This window comes from Rattus norvegicus, chromosome 2, assembly GCF_036323735.1.
Source record: "Rattus norvegicus strain BN/NHsdMcwi chromosome 2, GRCr8, whole genome shotgun sequence".
NCBI lineage: Eukaryota > Metazoa > Chordata > Mammalia > Rodentia > Muridae > Rattus > Rattus norvegicus.
This window is the reverse complement of record NC_086020.1, coordinates 172192705-172208197: the sequence shown is the minus strand read 5'-3', so window position 1 is coordinate 172208197 and position 15493 is coordinate 172192705. Positions and strand designations below refer to the sequence as shown.

Genomic DNA, 15493 nt, shown 5'->3' with positions numbered 1-15493 from the left:
ATGGGACCCATTGACTGCAGATTCAATGTTTCTGTACTAATCTCCCACTTGTAAAGATTCATTATTCTTCAGTTAAGCAGAATATCCTGAATTTTTGTGACAAATATCGCACACAAAAAAGGGGGTGCTTTTTTCAGGAGTGGGGATTAAATCTGATTGTAGGTTAGACAACTGCTGTACTGCCCGGTTGTATTCCCAGACTTATTTGTGACATGCTGATACAGGATTTTGAGTGTTTGTTGTTGTTGTTTTTCAACCAGGGTTTGTGTAGCTTTGGCTGTCCTTGAACTCACGCTAGACCATTAAAGCTATGCGCCCCCAAACCTGGTGATGATTGGCTTTTTTTGTCTAAACATTGATGGTGATGAATTCTGTTTGGGAAATAGGTGTTATTTGTATAAGGTTCAAGATTCTTTCTTGAATTCTTCCTGCCTACCTTCCCTTCTTCTTCCTCTTCTTCCCCGCTCCTTGTCTCTCCCTCTTTCTTTCACCAGGTTTTGCCTTGTAGTCTCACCAGTTTTTGCCTCATAGCCCAGGCTGTCCTCGAACTTGAGCTCATCCTGCTTCAGCCTCCTGAGTTGTTGATATTATTGGTGTGTAGCACCAGACTGATTGTGTGGAGGTTCTTTGTAGTGTAAGGTAACTTGGCTGGTTGTCATCTGACAGTGCAGTCTTGAGAGAGGAAGAATTATGTGTACTATAATCTACTCCTGCTCATGGTTTGACTTTCTGTGATTTATCTCTCAGTTTATACCATTGAGAGATAATCAGGGAAGCTAGGCATTTGTGAGCTACCGGGAAGGTTTACAGCCTAGCCACTGATGGCTCCATGACATTATGTGCTAGGATTATTGTTAGCTGCTTGCTACTGTGAGTTTCCTGTCTGTGGAAGGTGCTCTGAGAGATGCTGAAGTAGAAATTCTCTACTCAGTAAACAGTAAAGTTTGGATGATAGTGATCTGAAGGAAGCAACTGTCAAATAATGGATCGTTCAAAGCAAATTATCATTACCTCCTTGTTAAGAATTCTTTGTCTTAGTCATAACCGAGTAGGCAGTCGCCAAGAGAATGCAAGAATAGTAATCTTTAAAGTTTTAACTGTAAAAATAAGCTGAATTTACACCCTGGCTTAAAAGCATTATAGGAGTTTATAGTGTGATTTGGGACTCTTCTGTAGTTTTAAAGTTTATCATTTAGAATGAGATCCTGTCATTTTCAATAATGTGGATAGAATTGGAGCTTTATGTTTTGTGGGTAAGCCAGGCAGAACAGTAGTCCAGTTGTACCATTCGCTGAGAGACTCACAGATGCCAGGCATTGGACTAGGTTTACGCTATGGTCTCCTTAGGTTTTCCTCCCACATTTACATATTAAGACTTTGCCTCTTGGAAGGATTAACAGAGTTATTAAGTGGAAAAGCTGAGACAATTTAAGAAATGAAATAAAAATGGAATGATAGGAGCAAGAAGGTGAGAAACAGTATATTCCTTAAATTACAACAAAGAAAACAAGTTGTGTTTTATTCTGAAATTATAGCCTGAATTCTTTTCTGCTTTCCTCTTAATTTAGTAATTTTATATAACAACTTGTAATACTCACGGAAAGTGCACAGTTATTTGCATTCTTCTTTTGTATAGTTCTGTGGTCTAAACAGTAGATGGATTGTAGACCTTGTGTTCAAAGTGTATGCTGATTAATTGATGAAATTGGGAAAAAAAATCAAGATAATGGTGCCTATCGAGTAACACAGATTAAAGGTCATGGCAGTTTAAAGGAATGGGATCAGGAATGTCAGCGACAATGACATTGCACTCTTGAAATGTGCATAGAGATGAACATGTGGGTGATGTCCTTCCTGAAGACGGGGAGAGGAGATTGGGAAATACATATGCGGAGGATGGGTTTGGTTTAACAAATCTAAAGGGGGTTGGGGATTTAGCTCAGTGGTAGAGCGCTTGCCTAGGAAGCGCAAGGCCCTGGGTTCCGTCCCCAGCTCCAAAAAAAAAAGAACCAAAAAAAAAAAAAAAAATCTAAAGAAGTCTAACTAGTGGGAAAAAATAATTGGAAGAATTCTGAGTGTCAAGTTGAAGAGTTGGCTTTTACTTTGTAGATAGAGACAGATATGCTGACTGTTTATTCTGTAGTATAATGTGTTATATGCCATGAAACATAATAAAAGGCTAAAAAGTGTCAAAAAGGTCATTTACAAAGTTGGTTAAAGGTAGCCGTCTGAGGATCTGAAGTTTGAGTAGAAAGTTGATGAGATGAGAGTCATGTGAAATGTAGAGTGAGAATCTTCCAGGCAGGGAAGCAGCAAAAACTAAATGTGAGATTGGTGTATGTGAGGAGCGAGTGGCGGTCCTGAGCTGTAAATGGTGTGACAGAGAAAGGAAGGGGAGTATGTTTCAAGAGGGAGCTAATGACTGAGACCGGTGCAGAGTAGGCATGACAGTGACGGACAGAAGATAGTCATCAGACAAGGAATGGACAGTGGGAAGCTCAAAATCATGATGTTCACTGTTGATTTGCAACAAATAAAAAATGGACAAAATTCCCATATATTTATTCAGATCCAATAATTGTCTGGGTTTAACATATCTGTTTTCTTCCTTTATGTATAATAATGGGGTTGAAAATTCTCTGTCTATTGAAGCCATGGAATTATCAAAATAACTTAAAGGTGAGGAGGAAAAGGCTATATGCATTAATATTTATATCTGTAATTTAATTCTGTCTTGATTATGGTCCGATGTAGAAAACTCTAGAATGCCCACTCCAGTGGGACGGCAATGAAGAATTTACTTGGGTAAAATCAGGCCCAATGTCTCCTATATGAACTGCTTGGGAATTGTTTTGAATTCACATGTTTTTGAAGATCAGAAATGTTTTTGGATTTCAGTTTCACTTTTTGGGGTATACTTATAGATACATAACAATATATTTTAGGTATTGATTCTACATGTAATCACAGAATTTATTTGTGCTTTACAAAGACCTTGTACAGGCAGCCTATGCTTTGACCAAAATCTATCACATGAAGTCAGTGTGAAACACATGTTAGCACTCAGGAAGTATATCAACTTCGGAAACACTAGTGTTGATAGAATGACTTTAGTATTTATCTATTGGTCTGAGGTTGACTGTAATGTCTAACATAGTGCTTATGGTATATAGTGTTTCCTATTTGATTCTCTACCAGTGTTACCAGAGGATGTTGGGGACTGAACCCAGGCAAGTGTTCTCCACTGAGTTACCTTCTCAGCCCCTGCACTTGTTTACCCGGTACCCATATGACATCTTGGGGTGTTTAATAATACCATTTTCATTATATTTTAGTTTATTTGTGTGTGTGCGCGTGCGTGTGTGTGGGTGTGTGGGTGGGTGTGCACTTGTGTTCCTGCCACTGCACCTCTGAAAGTCAGAGGACAACTAGTGGGAGTTGGTTCTCTTTCTACGACGTGGATTCTATGAATTAAACTCAGGTTTGGTGGCCAGAACCTTTACCTGCTGAGCCATGTCACCAGCCCTAGTAATCTCCTCCTGACGAAGTACACAAAGGTTACGGGGATGAAGTGACATCTCTGAAGTATGGAAAGGCAGAGCTTGGCCTGAGGTCAGTGTCTCCTAGTTCCTGAGCTGGTTCTCCTTCAGTTTCATTTAGCCCCTTCATTTGAGGCCATGCTGAGTTGACACTTTGTGATACATATACTTCTCACTTTAATAGATTGTGTTTGTCTTTGTGGTGGAGGAAATTTCAGAGAGTATTTAAATTATGAACTTATTAGAATTGCTTTGTCTTTGTACAGGCAAACAAAAAATCTGAGTAATTTCATCCAACACAAAAGGCGTTTGTACTGTTGTATTGGAACAAATATGGTTTGTCTTGAGATGTATAATTAGTCCACTAAGCACTGCGACCCTCCTTGTCAAAGCCCGAACTAGAACAATTGGGCTGAAATATTTGCAGCTTCTCCTTTTGCTCTCTGCTTACTTTTTTATCTAAAATTAACTGAAATTAATTTAATTCTATAAAACTGGTAGGAAATACAACTACTATAAAGCACCCCCCCCCCAAAAAAAAACCAAAACAAACCCAAACCAACTGAACATAAGCAGTGACCTAAACACTGAAGTATTTTGGGGTACTTTTTATTGCCTTTTCAGAAAACTTTATAAAATATGGTAGATTTAGGAAACATCTGAGAAAATGTTACGTTTACTATTATACCTTTAATTTTGTTTGCTTGGTGGTAAACTAGGCCGAACAGTTACATTGGTTTGAAATTAAACTGTTAAATTGTTAAATGAATAAACTGCTGTCAAACAATGATAAATGCCTTATATGGTTGGCAAAGCTGTAGACCTTCTCTATGAAGAGTCTAAGTTTTTCTAAGCATTTTTTAGAAATTAAATTTTATGTGTGTAAACTTGTTTCTAGTATGTTTGCCTTACTAAGGTAACTTTTGGATGAACTTTGTCAGTGATTCTCGTCTCTAACAATCTATCTATCAGGGCCCAGTGGTCAAAAGGAAACCCTTTTGTAACATCCAGATACCTATTTTCAAGATTTAGGCACATATTATGTGAACATTTAACAAGCTGGTCTTGGCTCTAGAAAGGGTGTAGACAAAGAATTGAATTGATAATGAGCAGCGTTAACTCTGTATCCTTAGGGTAAAGATGAACTTAGCATTTGGTTGTCAAACTGGCTAATGGGAAGAGAGTTAGGGACGGTTTTGGTCTTAGGAGCAGTTGGAGAGGTGAGCAGGGGACAAGCTAAGTTGTTTTCTGGATCCATACTATTGTTGTGTCTGGAAAGCTTGCTGGAGAGCTCCTTGGCTCATCGACCGCATGGGAGTGTGTCTTCTAATGCAGCTGCAATGGCTGCCTTTCTCAGAAAGAGGAAATAGATGGTAACTTAGGCCTGCTAGTCTGGAGAGTTTACATACCAGGTTGTCTACTGAGTTTCTCAACCTTGGCATTGTTGATATACTTGATTTGGTAATTTTAATTCATCATTTAATTTCAGTCATCCTTGAAGAAATGGTATATTGTGAGGTAGTTATATGTGTTGACATACATGAAGCAGAGAGAATTCAACCACTTCTTATGTAAAATACACATAGAAGAGCATCTGACACACAGTACTCATTGTTAGTTCTTCCTCTTACAGAGCTTCATTTGCAGGAGGATGTGCACTACTTAGTTTAAATCTTTAACCAGAGAGGGCTCAGTGTCCTTGCTATAAGTTGAGAGCATCATATTTATCTTAAGGCAGCTGTGAGCATTAAGTGATATAATTCATGTAGTGCTCTTAGTTCAGTGCTGACCTCTAGTACATAAAGTCACTGTAGCAATTCCCTCTGGTATTAGAGCAAGTAGTGTTGGTGTCAGAGTAAGGAACCTTTAAGCTAGGAAACCAGCTTCATAGCATTCTGGTATCTGGGGAGTTGATAAACCATTTCAGAGTACCTTGAAAACATTCATAGCAATACTGGAAGACTTCCATTCATCTGCTGTTGAGTCTGAGGCCAGCTCCCACTCAGCTAGTCAGAAAAAGAGGCTTCCTAAAGCCCCCCCACACACACCCAGTCTTAAAGTATGGAGGCTTTCCCAATATTGAGAGGGAACCACAGTTGGCCAGCCAAACAGATGAACAAATGAGACATCCATAACCCTTGGCTGAAGTCTGGCCAAGGGTTACAATGAAAGTACGCCTTCATTGCTGTCTCAGAGATCTGAGATGGTAGTGGGATTCCTTCCTCTGATTGAGTGCATCTCAAACCCTGCCATTGCTTGCTATTTCCATGTTTGAATGCTCGCTTGGAGGAATTACTTGAGATTCTCAGGTTCTGGATTGTTCATAAATGGCACTTAGGCTGCTGCAGCCGTTCTTATAGTGGTATAGGAGAGTTGTTATTTTCTTTTTGTTGCTGAAACATTTTGCAAGTTGACAAACTTCTTTTGCTGCTGGGTTATAGAGCTACAAGTCAGTCCCTTATAGGTGGGCACAGTGGTCAGAGTGACACCACATACCTTGCTGTGGGTGGGATTTGGACTTCCAGGAAAAACAAATCCTTTACCATTAAAAAATGGTGAAATGGGAGCTGGGCATCTTTAATCTCAGAAACTGGGTGACAGAGGCAGGCAGATCTCTGTGAGTTCAATACCAGCCTGGGCTATAGAGGGGGGTTCCAGAACAGCCAGGGCTATGCAGAAAAACAAAACAAAACAAACAAGGAAGGAATGAAGGAATGGTGCAGCGTGAATAAGGGAGGCTGTGGGTCCTGTGTCGCTTGGTGTGCTGCTTTGTAAGCAGGTGCTCCCTGCAGCAGAGTTTCTTACACTGGAAGTTCTCACAGCACCACAGTGAGGCCTTGCCTATGTTTGGAAGTCTTTCTCATCTTCTTCAACTGCTGTAAATCTGCCTGAAGCAACTGAGTCTGCAACGGAGAAAACTTTAAACACTGTTTGGAGAGGAAGTAGAAAAGGAATCGTTCTGTAAACTCTTGTTGGTTTGAAACCACAGAAGGTTTAAGAAGCGACTAGGAGCAGTGGGGAAAGTTCCCAGACTGGTTATGAGGCATCCTGCGAGCAAAAGGTAATAGGGCTTGATTTTGTAGCTTTCTCGTCCTTGGTGGAGGTTGATGCTGCCTAGACTGCAAAGCCTCGGTAATAGATGGGAGAGTGGTTGAGGCAAACATTTCATATTAAGAGAGGAGTCTGGAAAACTTGCACCTCTTGTAACTGAAGAAGCTGTTTGATGGTGGGGTTAGAGAAGATCCTGAGGAACACCACCTTACAGAGTACTTTGAAGAATATAGGAAAATTGATATTGAAATAATTCTTGACAGGCAGTCTGGAAGGAAGAGGGACCTTGACTTTGCTACATTTATGACCATGATCCTGGAAATAAATTGTATTGCAAAATATCATACCATTAGTGGTCACAACACAGACGAGAGAAAAGCATTACCTAGGCAGGAAATGCAGGAATCTCAGGTTCTAGGAGTGGAAGTGGAGGTGTCTAGTGGGAGGAGCCAATATGGAGCTTCTTCCTGTGGGCTTCAGTGTATAAATTGGAGAGGATGAGAGTTGGGAAGAACATCTTTAGGTTATTAAAACCACAGTGCTTGCTGGGCAGCGTCAGTGCATGCCTTTAATCCCCGAAGAGTCAGGCTCTCTGCTGTCTCTGTGAATTTGGTGAGTTCCAGGACGCAGAGAAATACTGTCTCCAAAAACAAACAAACAAAAAAAAGCAAAAACAACAAACAAACAAGACCAAAAAACAGTGCTAAGGAAACCCTGGTCTTGAGTATGCACAAATCTGAAGTGATGTGGCTGAAGACTCCAGAGTTCTGAATGGCCTGGACTGTTTAATAACCTTACCTTACTGTGTAGGCAGAATTGTTTTAAAAAGCCTTCAAGACAGTGTCTTCTTTTAAACTTTTGCTTGTTCCTAGTATTTATTTGTAAGAGTTTAGAAGCATTCCTTCCTTGGTAATTTTATATTTGTTTCAGGTGATCCATGAGACCATTTTCTCAGACTTTTGAAAACTATTAGAATCATGGTATATTAAGACAGTGTTTTTCCTTTAAAAAACGCAAGCATATGTGTAGAGATAGGAAGCCGTTGACATTTATGACTTAATAAACAATTCTGAAAGGAAAAAATGGTGAAATGTGACTTTCAAAATCTTGTTTCCCCCAAATAAATCATCAGATTATTGAATTATGACTACATCCAAATTACACCTGTTTCAGATGTAAAGCCTAGTGAGTTTTGACAAATGCATAAGGTGGCAGTCCCCAATCACTGTCACCGTACAGAGCATGCTATCACCCAAACTTCCTTGTGCCCTTTTTCAGCAACCCTGCCCCACCTCTCCTGGGCAGCCGCTAATCTCTCATGACAGAATGGCTTCTCTATGTAAACAGACTCTTACAGCATATGATTTCCATGCTTGTTCAGCTTTTTCACCCGACATGTTATGAGATTAAGCAGGAATGGTGTGTGTTGTCAATTAGTTACTGCTTTTGTTTAGTAAGGAATATACCATGGTATGGATAGACCACAATTTATTCTATTCATTAAACTCTTGGCAGACATTTTGTTTCATTTTGGAGGTTTTATGAATAAAGCTGCCATGAGCAAATATATACAAATGAGGATATTTGTTTTAATTGTATGTGTGTGTTGGGGGGGGGCAGACTTCGGTGTAAAATAGATAACATGCACACATGGGTGAACACACACTCAAATATATACAGAGTGACATTTTTTTCCAGTCTGTGACTTGCATTTTTTAATTTTTAAATAGCTTCTGAGATTTTAGTTTCTGTTATTACCATTGTTTTTAACACAGGTGCCACTGTAAAACTGTAGCCAGCCTAAAACTTGCCATACAGATAAGGCTGGCCTCTTGTTCACCGAGAGTTGCCTGTTTCTGCCTCCCAATTGATAAGCATTCACTATCATGCTGAGCTTGGAGATTTTAGTGTTGATAAATTGCAGGGTTTAATTGTTTTTATTCAGTTATCTTTAAGCTGTGTGTGTGTACAGTGTTGTGCCACACCAGAAGAGGGCATCAGATTCTGCCCAATGTGGGTCCTGGGAACTGAGCTCAAGTCTTCTGTGGGAGCATTGCACACCCTAAACCACTGAGCTATCTCTCCAGCCCATTTGTACTTTTTGTGTGTAAGAAATGTTGACTCCTCCAAGGACTCAGGATTCTTCCACTCATGACACCAGTGATACTGCTTCTTTCTTTCTTATCATTGCTACTACTATTAGTATTCCTTTTTGAGTCAGTCATGTAATATTTACTCCTTGAATCTAGCTTTGTTTTGGAAAATTAACTCTGACGTTTATAACAGTAGTTTATACTGTTCTGTTGATATACAATATTCTTTTATATGACTGTATTACCATTTTATTTGATCAGTACTTGGATTTATTTCTTGGCTCTTAAGATAAAATTGCTTATGAACGCTCTTATACTTGCCTCTAATAAACATATGCATTTTAGGTATATTTCTTAGGAATAGAATTATGAAGTTATTGGATAGGTATACACTAACTAATATTATTACTAAATACTTTCCTACCATGATTTTATTAGGTTTTGTTTGTGTCAACACATTTTTGGTGGGATTTTACCTTTTTTTTAAATAAAAATTAAGCTAAATAGGCAGTTTTTAACGCAAACTTTAAATATGAAATTCATCCATTTTACAAATACTGTTGCTTCGCACATTGGGTAGCATTTGGTTTTGTCAGCCTGAGTTGTGGCCATTCTAATGCATGTGTAAAGCTATCTGACATGTTGTACAAGTACTAAGTTGCCCAGTACTAAGTTCACAGGACAAAGTTCTAAGTACCCTGGTTCAAAGAGAAGCCAAGTTTCCGGTTGAAGAAGCAGCATGTGAAATTCCTGGTCATCCATGTGGCAACTCAGAGGGGCTCATCACTAAATCGTGATCTCCCTGGAAGGGTTACAAACTCCCCAGGGAGTTCCGAGGTTGGGAACCATGGCTTCTTGAGGCCTTGCTGTATACTGTAGGGATAAAGTCCCAACTCTAAAAGTGTCATTAATTATATCCCCTTTAATCTACCCTAGCTTTATTCCATTGAAAGAACTCAAGAAGCTAGAGCCTGGAGCTGCAGGCGTGGTTCCGAGGCTCCACACTCTTGCTGCTCTTGCGGAAGGCTCACATTTGGGGCTCACAACCACTGTAACTCTAGCCCCATCATAATGCCCTCTTCTTGCCTCTGTAGGTACCCGAATCTATAAGCACACATAGGCATAATTAGAATTATCATTAATTGTTTTAAAGAAGCAGCTAGTCTCTGTCTTCTGCTTGTTGAGCTGCACCGCATAGTTATTCTCTGGGTCGGGCCCACTCAGTTTTCTGATTTTACATTACTCTTTGTATTATAAGGTTAATCCTGTTTTAAAAGTATATTAACTACGTATGAGTCAATTACATATCAATTACTATAAAAATGAATGTCCTTTCTGCCAGCATAAAAAAACAATAGTCATGTAAAGTATTTGACCAACTTTGATCTCTTCCTTAACACGACAATGAACTTAAAATGTGCTTAGACTTGTCAGAACATGAAAGAAAAGAGGCACGACTTGGTGTCCCCTTGTAAAGTAGAAAATAGAAAGCGTGATCAGCTTCCATTCATCGCCAGACAAGTGTATTGACTTTTAAAAGTTTGTTTCCATAGATCCAGCTAGTACGTGCCATATACTCATTCCCTTACCAGGAATTAATTCAGCAGTGTAGACAGTGGATGTGCTGGCCTGCAGAAGTTGATTATCACGTTTTAAAAAGTTTGTAAGCCAGCTCTTACTTCTTAAGTTTTAACTGTATGAATTTAAGATTAGGGTCTGGAGCGATGGCTTGGTGATGAACACTTGCTCTCAGTGCCCACATTAGATGGCCAAAACTACCTGTAATTCCAGATCCAGCTGATCTGATCCCTTTTCTCGGCCTCCATGGGCACCACATATGTATGGCATGCATGCACACAGCTACACAGAAATAAAAAATAAAAATGATTCTTGAAACCTACAACTAAATAAATGTTTTTAAAACAAAGGTAATACAAAACTTACTGGTTCTGAAATATTTTCTATTATATGTGCTCAAGTTATGTTATATTTCAATAGCAGAAATGCTATGTTGTATTGTACTGAACATCTCTTTTTTTGCTCTGAATTCAGTGAGATCGTGTCAGAAACTTGAGAAATCAGCCTTACTTAGTGTGGTTACCATAACAATAAACATTAGCAATCCAATAAGATTGGCTGTATTTTAGCTTAGTTTTCAAGGAGATGTAGTTAGTTGATTGTTGTGGAAGGAGTGGCGGAGCTGACCACACTGTGTCCGCAGTCAGGAGGCAGAGCGATTAGACTCAACTCCTTTTCTCCTTTTCAGCTCTGGAGTCTTCTCACCCTTGGCTCAGTTTACCTATTCTAGATGAATTCTTGCATTTATGCCCAGAGGCTTGACTCGTAGGTAACAGTAAGTGTTAACTATCATAGTGGACAAATTCTTTGCCACTGAGTGTTAGCTCATTCCATGGGCTTACTTTTTGTTTTGCTTTTTTTCTTTTTCCCTGTCACTGAGATTTTCAATGTTGTAAATATTCATTTTTTGTCAGGTGTCATAACACACTCCTTTTATCCCAGCACTTGGAGATGGCCGAAGATACTTAGAGATCACCCTCAGCCTGAGGTCTGGGAGAGAGCTCTTGTCTCACACAAGCAAACAAACAACGGGAAAGAAGAACCACAACAGCAGAAGTAAACATTCACTTTAATCAAAAACAGTAGCTTCTAGGTCTTCATTAGTTTCAGCATCTCAGACTAGATTGGATTTTCCCTGGGAATATATTCTTGGAATTTTCTTGATTTTATTTTATGTTTTGATTTGTATTCTGGACATTGTGGATTGTGGTGGTCTGGATAAGAATGGGCCCCATAGGCTCATATATTTGAAAGCTTAGTCACCAGGGAGTGGCACTGTTTGAAAGGACTAGGAAGATTAGGAGGTGTGGCCTCGTGGGAGGAAGCGTGGTGGGGGTGGTCTTTGAGGTTTCAGAAGCTATACTAGGTCCAGTGTTCCTCTGCCTGTAGATGAGGCTGTAGCTCTCAACTACTTCTCTAGCTCCACGTCTGCCTCTGTGCTGCCGTGGTCCCCAGCAGCTAACAGACTAACCCTCTGCAACTGTATGCAAGACCCCAGTTAAGTCCTTTATTTCTAAGAGATGCTTTGTCATGATGTCTCCTCACAGCAGTAGAACATTGACTGAGATAGGAACACGGAGATATGGAGAGTGCAGTCTGTTAGTTTTCTCTCTGATATTATTTCCTTTGGGTAATTTTCTCAGTAGGAGAAAATTTTGACTGTGATATTACATTACAAACTGTTCTTGATTGTGATTCTTTTATCTAGATCTTTTCTGTTTGGTTGTGTTCCTTTGGGTCTGTCAATTCCAACAAAATTCAAGGGTTAGAGATGTAGGTAGACAGAATTTGAGTTGACCTTACTAGATCTGTCCTTTCCTGGATTCTCTTTCTCCTCCTCTTTTTTCCTAGCTTTCCACTAGTTTAAAAAGGCCTGCTTTATCTACATGTTCCCAGCCAAAAGTAAGGAGATTATCCGCATTTCATATTTGAGATTCTATGGGATGTATGTACAAATATATGCATAGAGATAGAGAGAGATACAGGCAGGTGGACTTTTCTGTTCTTTTTCTGTGTAAAACATCATTTATTGACCAAATGCTGTCACACTGTTTCTGGTAGCTGTGGTAATGAGTGGATCCTAGGCCTGAGTCATACCACGGTCATACCAGTCATGTTTCCAGATGCACACTTCAAAGGACAGTTAGAGTATAAGTGCCATTGTCTCTGAGTAGTTCTGCTCAAGGCAGTTGGGGAAAGGAGACTATGCTGCCACAACGTGGGAGACAGCAGGAAGTTTAGACCTTAGGGTGACATCTGTGAATGTTGGGTTGCCAGGAAGGTCATTTGATAAGCAAAGCATAGAGGAATCCTTTCCCTGCTGTGTAAGGGGTCAGACAACATTAGAGTCTGGTGCTGGGTTATTCTACCATTGGATTGGTATCTGTTGCTCAGGGCCATCTGTGCTCTAATAGGCAGGAGTCACCTGTAGATGATTGATGCCGGTGTGCACATATGGGGGAAGGGCCGAGCAGATATTCGGGAGGGGCCATTGTCTTTGGTGAGAGATGAGAGAAATGATGAGCTGGTTCTAGGTAGAAAGAGGCAGCTAGCTCCTCAAGACTATTTTCATGGAGTTTCCCTCCCGTTCAGGTTGGGTTAGCGATTTCCACTCAACTAGACAACTGAGGATAGGAGAGGAAGCTTGTTTAGATGGATGTCTTAGAAAACAGGACTCATGCAGTTGAGAGCTCAGTAGGGGTTTTTGTTTGTTTGTTTGTTTGCTTTTTCAAGACAGGGTATCTGTGTAGCCCTGGCAGTCCTGGAACTTGCTTTGTAGACCAGGCTGGCCTTAGAACTCAGAGATCCACATGTCTCTGCCTCCCAAGTGCTGGGACTAAAGGTATACCACCAACAACAACCAGCTAAGGCCAGAAGGTTTTTTTTGTTTTCGTTTTTGAAATCTCTTTTTAAAAAAACTTTCAGAGAATATTCAGTGATTTTCTTTTTCCGGTGTTAATGATCAAATCCAGAGTCTTGCTAATAAGTTTCTTAGTTGCATTTTTGATTTAGGTCTGTAGGTTAACTGTACATGTATACACACAGTTATAATTAGTTGTTCATTATGGTTTTGGTAACCACAGTGTAAGTGAGAGAGAAGCTAGACTCAGGTGTCTGCATTAAAACACATGTCCATTGGAATGTACTGTCTGTCCCTGACAAATACTTATCCCATGGTCATTATTTTAGTGGCTATCCATGTTAAAATATAAGGGATAAGTAACACTTTTAAAGACATCAGTGACTAAGAAACAGTGGGGAGAAAGATGGTCATCAGTTCTCAGTGGAAAGTTGAATAGCTTGGTTTACTTTGAAGGTTTCAAAAATTTAAAGTTGGTGATTTTTAAATAATTTAAGATTCTTTGTATAAAATTCTCATATTAATTTGTCAACCTTAAAATCATTGTTGAAGTACAACTGCTTTAACAGTAATAATTGATGTTCTGTTATTGTTTAATCTCTGAAAAATTGTACTTCATATGGTTATGAAATTAAGGAGTATGTTTTTAACTACTGCTTTGCTTTTTGAACCATCACCCAGAGGATAAAACTTTTGTTCTTCTGGTTCACATATTTAAAACTTTTGTTATATTAGGAAAAGTTTTTCTGTAGATAGCTCAGTTTGAAGTCCATTAAGTAGGGCAAGTGAACTCTCTTTGTATAAGTTATACACCACGCATGACTTTATGAAGTATTTCTTCTATTATGAGTGGTGACCTACCATATTCTAAGAGGCAGGGAGGATGCCCCTCTCATTTTTCACCTGTAACTTTTCTGTAAATCAAGGAATTTAGAGTGAGTGCGAAGAAAGCATCCACATACATTTATTTTGTTGTATTGCCATCATGTTGAATATATATGAAATAATATGTGGATAATATATCAAGTTATAAAAAGATTAGTAGACAGTAAGTGTATATGAATAAGTCTTAAAATGTGCCTTTTATAGTTTTGCATTAGTATAGATTTTTCTCTTCTCTTTAAAAAAAAAATTTTTTTTTTAATTTAGGTGTCTGCCATGGCTGAAGAATCTCCCAAAAATTCTGCAGCGGAAATTCCAGTAACTAGTAATGGGGAAGTTGGTGATGCCCACGAACATGGCTATAATAGGGTAAGAACACTTTACTTTCTGTTAATGCAAAAATCATGGCAAATTTCGCTAATAATCTGAGGTTATCATGAGGAATATTGGATAGGCTGTGGCACTGATTTGTCAGGGTTGAGCTCTTGTGCTATAAGCTTTGCTATTAGCTCACTAATAGAGAACCTACAGAAAAACCCTAAAAATTTATGTCATTAACCAGAATGACAAATGTATCTTGCAGTTTTGGCATATAATTTTATATAGTTTTTATTTTACTTTCATAACTTTCATAGTATTTTACTTTTAAAATATTATTTATAAATATCAATATGTCCTTTAAAAATATAGCACCATCTAACTGCTTTTTTAAAAAGCACATAATTTCTAGGAGGCTGGTTTTGATTTTGCTGTCATTTGTTGTTTTGGGTTGCTGTGATAAAGTACCATGACCAGAAGGGGCTCATGGAAGAGAGATTATTTTGGCTGTGGTTCCGCAGTGGATGGGCAGTCCTGGCGAGAGGTCGGAGCAGGAAGCTGGCTGATCAAATTTCTGTCCACACATAGGAAGTGTAATTTAGAACAGGAGGTGTGGTGAGGCTGTAAGCCCTCAAAGCTTGTCCCCAGGCTCTGCCTCAAAGGTTCCATAACCTCCTCAAACAGTGCCATCAACTGGGGACCAAGTGTTCAAATACATGAGCCTGTGTGGGACATGTCTCATTAGAACCACCAAAGCTGTTAGCGTCTGAAAGTGGCACAGTTAACTCAGAAAGAAACTGAAATGACTGTGGTAAGCATAGTGTCTCTCTACCACTGCGAGACAACCTTAGCCTGGTGAAATTAACTTTGCTCTGCGTCCAAGTTCAGTTTAATGCATTCTAAGAAAACCGTATGAGACTGGAAATAATTTGGGTTCAAATTTCAGCTCTGTCATTTCTAACAGTGTAACCTTGATAGCATTTCCAAAAACTATTTACTTTTATTAGGATATTAATAGTGAGTAAGATGAGTAATGTGCCTGAAAGTCAGAAATGATAGTGATACTTTGTATTTCTGAGATGAAACATTCTTCTAATGACATTTGATACAAGTGTACAACTTTACCTAATATGGTTTCTGTGGTCTTAAAAGGTTAGTTTTGTTTTGTTATG

The 15493-nt window shown here is 39.1% G+C and overlaps 1 protein-coding gene across 17 annotated transcripts in view; it reads left to right on the top strand.

Moving 5' to 3' along the window:
• Window positions 1–15493, top strand: part of Arfip1 (ADP-ribosylation factor interacting protein 1) — an 82603-nt gene that overhangs the window by 16267 nt on the left and 50843 nt on the right. For 9 of the 17 annotated variants that reach the window (XM_006232545.5, XM_006232539.5, XM_039103010.2 and 6 more), the window contains one exon: window positions 14271–14372. In XM_006232545.5, coding sequence (XP_006232607.1) covers window positions 14280–14372 — 93 coding nt within the window. In that variant the 5' untranslated portion in view covers window positions 14271–14279. Of the gene's footprint in view, window positions 1–11175; window positions 11318–14270; window positions 14373–15493 lie in introns of those variants that run through there. The other 8 variants (XM_006232546.5, XM_063282433.1, XM_006232540.5 and 5 more) reach the window with 2 other exon arrangements.